We start from the raw sequence: 6,169 nt of genomic DNA on the forward strand, positions 1-6,169 counted from the left end.
TGGAGCCAGTACCATACACATCAAACACATTCAGAGGAGTTGAGATCAGGTACGAAGATTCAGATGATTCTATAGCTGACCCCGACTTTTTATTTGTCAACGAACCGGTCTAGTCGAAAACAGGAACACATAGAACTGAAAATGTTACAAATTATAGTTCTTCTAGGACTCCAGACTTAGAAAATACAAATGAACCACCTGCCGTTGCTGGTTTAAGCTTGCGTGTGTTGAAACAATAGAAAAAAATGCGTAGTACAGGCCAAAGTTACAAAACATTAAAATGCAAAGAGATTCCTGAAAGAAGGTTCCAGGCTCAGACAGGATGTAGAATGAAATGTAAGAAAAGAAAATAAAACAGCAGACAAGACGTAATTTCCCCGAAGCTGTTCAGCAATGCTTTGGTCGATGTCTTTAAAACGCTGGACTTGAAAGGACAAGGCATAAACATCAACGGCAAAAACATCTTGCACCTTCGATTTGCCGACGACATCGTCATTATAGCCGAATCTGCAGGAACTTCAACAAATGCTGAACAGCCTATTCAAAGCTTCACGCCAGGTTGGCCTCGAGATGAACATGGATAAAACTAAGGTTATGTATAATAACCACGTTTTACCGTGTCCAATAACCGTTGATGGCATGACCCTAGAAGTTGTTCAACAATATGCAGCTGGGTAGAAACAACTTCCAATCAGAGGTCAATAGAAGAATACAGTTGGGCTGGGCAGCATTTGGCAAACTTCGTCAAGTCTTCTCGTCGCCCATACCACAAAGTCTCAAGACGAAAACGTCTTGGATTAGTGTGTCCTACCGGTTATCACCTATGGGGCTGAAACGTGGACACTAACAGTGGAACTGGTTCACAAACTGAAGGTCACTCAGCGAGCAATGGAAAGAGCTAATGCGAGAGAGAGAGAGAGATGCTTGGAGTCTCTCTGAAAGATTGCATCCGGAACGTAAGTAATCCGACAGAGAACTAAAGTCACCGACTTAGCACACCGAGTTAGTAAGCTTAAGTGGCAGTGGGCTGGTCGCATCTGTCGAAGAACCGATGACTGATGGGGTAAACGTGTTCTGGACTGGAGGCCGCGACAAGGCAAACGTAGTGTGGGACGTCTACCGGCTAGATGGGGTGACGACTTCGCATCCAGTGGCGTGCTTTGGGAGAGGCCTACGTCCAGCAGTGGACTGCTATAGGCTGATGATGATTATTTTGTTCAAGAATACCTTAGACCGAAATAGTGATTTCGAGACTATGAATCTGAAGAGAAGATAGTGCCCGATGCTATACCATTGATGTCCAACAAACCTATATTCAAAGAGAAAAAAGATGATATTTCTTAGTTTTACAATAATTTGCCCTCTTCTGAAACAGCTCGGAACACACTCCCAGATGTTTTCAGTAGTGAAGAAGAGTTCAATAATTAGATAATTATTAATCATACACACACACACATCTCTTCTGTGAGTGTATGATTAATATTATTATCTGAAATAAAAGCAACACTTCACTAGGCCTAATCACTTAAGTCATATCTAAGGTGTAGTTAGTAAATAATACGTATCACATAAGTCACTCAAAGTCTGCTTTTGACTTATTTTTTATAGTTATTTATGTTCATCAAATGTATTTCATGTTTAACAATGAAAGTGTAATAAATAAATTATTAAATTCCAAATACATTTATTTTTATTATGTTTTTTGTTGTTCCTGTAAAAACTTAAGTGAAAATGAATTATGACTTATGTACTTTAGTCTGCCGACCCTCCAATTACAACAACCTATCAGTATAGGTAAATGTTTTCATAACTGCCAATTAGTAGAAAGGAAGGTATTAGGTATGTAAGTACTTATACCTAGTAATAGATAAGGCGCGTGCTACGTCACCGCTTCACTAACACCGTTAGTTGAAATAAAGGTCAGTGTCAATCGAGCAGCCGTCTTTTACTCTCGTATTTAACAGTGGCGACGGGACGCGTACCTACCCTCAAAGATTAACATAATTTGTGTGGACAATGTGTGCAGCATTTTCTCCGTTTGTCGGAAATATTTCCAGTTTCGACCACCAACAACAGGATTGGTCTACGTTTAAGAGTAGACTGGAGCAGTTTTTCCTGGCAAATGGAATAAATGAAGAATCCGATAAATCGGGAGTTAAGAGGCGCGCCATATTGTTGAGTGCACTCACAGACGATTCCTTCAAATTGGCGAGTAATTTGGTTTTACCCAATACGTTGGACAAAGTGAGCTTCCAAAACATTATTGATGTGTTGGACGCCCATTTCATACCAAAACGGTGCGGATTTGCTGAAAGGAGTAAATTCTACGCCGCGTCCCAACAGCAGGGGGAGTCGTACGCACAATGGGCGGTCCGTTTAAGAGGCCTCGCCGCTCATTGTAACTTTAAACATTTAGAGGACGCCTTACTCGATAAATTCGTGATGGGCATGGCAGCGGGACCTGAACGCGAGAAAATCTTCACCTTGGACATAAAGGAACTGACATTGTCAGCGGCGGTGGACCAGGCGGAGAGCGTGCGGTGCGCGCGCGCGGCGGCGGCGGCGAGTGCACCAGCGGGGACCAGCGGCGGCGGCGACGTTCTATTTAAAATAGAAGGAGTGTCGAAATCGCAACCCGACACAGATCGAGTGAAATGTGCAGTGTGTGGACGCAAAAACCACAAAACTAGCGAGTGCCGGTTCGCTAGGTACAAGTGCAAAAAGTGCAATTCTAAAGGTCACCTACGCAAAATGTGTAATAAAGTAAATTATGTCGGCGAAGACAATGTAAGCGAGGGCGATGACGGTGAGTACTTGTATAATATTCGTTGTCGAAACGGTACTCCTATGTCAGAAACTGTACTGATTAAAGATAAGCTAATGAAGTTTGAGATTGACAGCGGTTCTTCCGTAACGGCCATCTCTGATGTAACTTATAATTCGTGTTTCAGTGATGTACCATTGCGGCAAACAAACAAAAACCTTTTGAGTTATTCAGGAAACCAACTTAAATGTTTAGGGTGTGTTAGTTTGCCTATAACTTACGAGAACAAAACAATTAACTTTGAAGTTTTCATAATTAAAAACGGAGGGCCACCGATACTAGGCCGTGATTTCATTTCAGCATTCGAACTTCAATTATCTTCAATAAAGTACTGTGAGCTTTCTAGTTTAGGTGATAACGAACTCCAACAGCTAATTCATACATATTCGGATTTATTTTCAGACCGCCTCGGCTGTTTTAATAAATATAAAATAAAATTGCACTTGAAGGAAGATGCGAAACCGAGATTTATAAAGGCGAGACCGGTACCTTTTGCATTGAGAGAGAGGTTAGATAAGGAAATTGATAGGTTAGTTGAGTCTGAGATCATTGAACCTGTAAAGTTTTCGGAATACGCGTCACCCATTGTCCCGGTACTAAAGTCGGATGGTTCAGTTCGGCTATGTGCGGACTATTCGCAAACCCTAAATAAACAATTGTTAATTGAAAAATACCCATTACCAACAGTTCAAGAGCTTTTCACTAAATTGCATGGTGGGGTTCAATTCTCAAAGTTGGATATGAAATCCGCCTATAACCAATGCATTATTGAAGATGATAAAAATGTAAGATGCATTAATACGCACAAAGGGCTTTTCAAATACAAGCGTTTAGTTTTTGGGCTTTCTTCAGCACCAGCTATATTTCAAAAGGTAATGGAGAGCATTCTTGGGCACGAGGGGGTATTAACCTTTTTAGATGACGTATTGATAACGGGTAAAGACAGGCAGGAACACATGGAAAGACTCAGACGCGTTTTACAAAGTTTCAAGGACGCAGGACTGACCTTACGCTATGATAAGTGTGAGTTTTTTAAGGATGAGGTATCGTATTTGGGCTATATCATCGATAAAAACGGCATTAGGAAATCTCCTGATAAAGTTAAAGCGATTAAGGAGGCGCCCACTCCTAAAAATGTAAATCAGTTACAATCATTTTTAGGACTAGTTAATTACTATCGTAATTTCGTACCAAATGCATCCTCCGTGCTCGCGCCTCTGTACGATTTACTAAAAAAAGATAAGAAATGGTCGTGGTTAAAAGAACATGACACGGCTTTCTGTGCAATAAAAAATGAGTTATCTTCGGAAAAAACATTAGCTCATTTTAACGTTAATGCTCACATAATTTTGACAGTAGACGCGTCAAATTTTGGGTTAGGGTCAATTCTTTCTCAAATAGGGGAAGACGGTCTGGAACGTCCTGTGGCTTACGCCTCCCGCACTCTAAATTCGGCAGAGAAAAAGTACTCTCAAATTCAAAAAGAGGCAACGGCCATAATTTTTGGAATACGTAGGTTTCACCAATTTTTATATGCGAGATCGGAGCCATTTACTCTACGAACGGACCACAAGCCCCTAGTTGCAATTTTTGGACCAAACCACGGAGTGCCGGAGGTTTCAGCAAACCGCCTGCAAAGATATGCAATTTTTTTATCTGCGTACAATTACAAAATTGAATATGTGCGCAGCGCACATAATAGCGCAGATTTCTTATCACGAGCGCCCTTAGAACCGGGTTGTGCACGTGACGATAGCAAGTCGTCGCTCGGCCTCGGGGCCACGCAACAAGAGACTACCGCTTATGTAAATTTTGTCATAGATGGTAGCTTGCCAGTTACTCACAAGATTTTATCAATTGAGACTGGACGTGATACAGTGCTACGTAAAGTTGTTACTTACGTGCAGGAGGGCTGGCCAAAAAAAGTTTCAGACCAGAGTTTGAAACCGTATTACCTGTGCAGGCTTCAACTTTCGTTCGAAAATGGTGTGTTATTACGAGGGCATAAGGTGGTATTGCCGGAAGTTTTACGTTCGAAAATTTTAGACGAACTGCATACCTCACATCTAGGCATCGTTAAGACGAAAGCATTGGCACGATCCAAATTTTGGTTTCCTAAAGTCGATGAAGCCATAGATAAAATGATAGGAGAATGTAGCATTTGTGTTTGTTTACGGCCAGCGCCGCCGCGCTCACCTATTGTTTCATGGCCATACCCGAAACAAGCGTTTGATAGAATTCATTTAGATTTTCTCGGTCCAATCGATAACAGGATGTTTTTAGTAATTGTCGATGCCTATTCTAAATGGGTCGAATGCTATGACATGAAGAATAATGTTACGTCATCCAATTTGGTAAATAAGTTGTGTGATTTTATGTCACACTACGGGATACCCTCAACTCTGGTCAGTGATAACGGCACGGCCATGACATCAGATTGTTTTAAAAACTTTTGTAAACTAAACGGAATTCAACATCTCACTTCTCCGCCATACCACCCGGCTAGTAACGGCCAAGCCGAAAGTTTCGTCAAAGTTGTAAAAAAGGGCATAAAATGTTCTTTGCTACAGGGTCGTAATGCGGAAAGTATAAATAATAGGTTGCTTAGGTATCTTTTTGATTACCGCAATTCGGTGCATACCACAACAGGGCAATCTCCAGCTTCATTAGTATTTAACAGGGAACTGAAATCGAGACTCGATCTCATTTTTCCACCGTCACCGCCCCCGACAAATAATTTAACTAATACAGTTTATGAAAAACAGTGCTTACAGAATAAATATCGAGGTGGTACACTTAGGAAGGACTTTATCGCTGGCGATGACGTCATGTACAAGAAGCATTTAAACAATAATAAATTCATTTGGAAAAGAGGAACAATAGTGGAAAAGCTGGGCAAGATTATTTATCTTGTGAGGGATTCAGTTGACAAAAATTTAGTAAAGAAACATAAAAATCAGATTTTTAAGTATAAAGGGCAATCTCTAAACGAACATTACGATTTTAGCCTGCATAATGACAACACGCAGTTTTCGTTTAGAGAAGGGGAAGAGTTGGTTGGACACTTTAATAGTCCTAGCACAGAGCCCGGGGCATCGGCCTCCGCTCTTCACCAGGAGGCACCGACAGATGATGTCGAGTTCACCACTCCACACCAGTCCCCGGAGCGGCCGCGCTCCCCCGATGAGGAAACACGCGAACCTGTGCCTTCCCGTACTAGATTAGGATTAAGAGATATACCTAGAGTTGACTATAGGAAATTATTCTAGTTTTTGCAAGCCTTTAAATATTATTATACTTAGTTGTAAGCTTTGGTGGAGGGATATTAGGTATGTAAGTACTTAT

At 41.3% G+C, this 6,169-nt stretch overlaps 1 protein-coding gene across 1 annotated transcript; it reads left to right on the forward strand.

Moving 5' to 3' along the window:
• The first annotated feature begins 1,845 nt into the window (after positions 1–1,845).
• LOC125491019 lies at positions 1,846–5,725 on the forward strand. The gene is made up of 2 exons (XM_048631821.1): positions 1,846–2,806; positions 5,590–5,725. Exons 1-2 carry the CDS (start codon positions 2,017–2,019, stop codon positions 5,601–5,603), a joined length of 804 nt encoding a protein of 267 aa, XP_048487778.1. The 5' UTR covers positions 1,846–2,016; the 3' UTR covers positions 5,604–5,725.
• Positions 5,726–6,169: the final 444 nt, after the last annotated feature.

This window comes from Plutella xylostella, chromosome 29, assembly GCF_932276165.1.
Source record: "Plutella xylostella chromosome 29, ilPluXylo3.1, whole genome shotgun sequence".
Classification (NCBI taxonomy): Eukaryota; Metazoa; Arthropoda; class Insecta; order Lepidoptera; family Plutellidae; genus Plutella; species Plutella xylostella.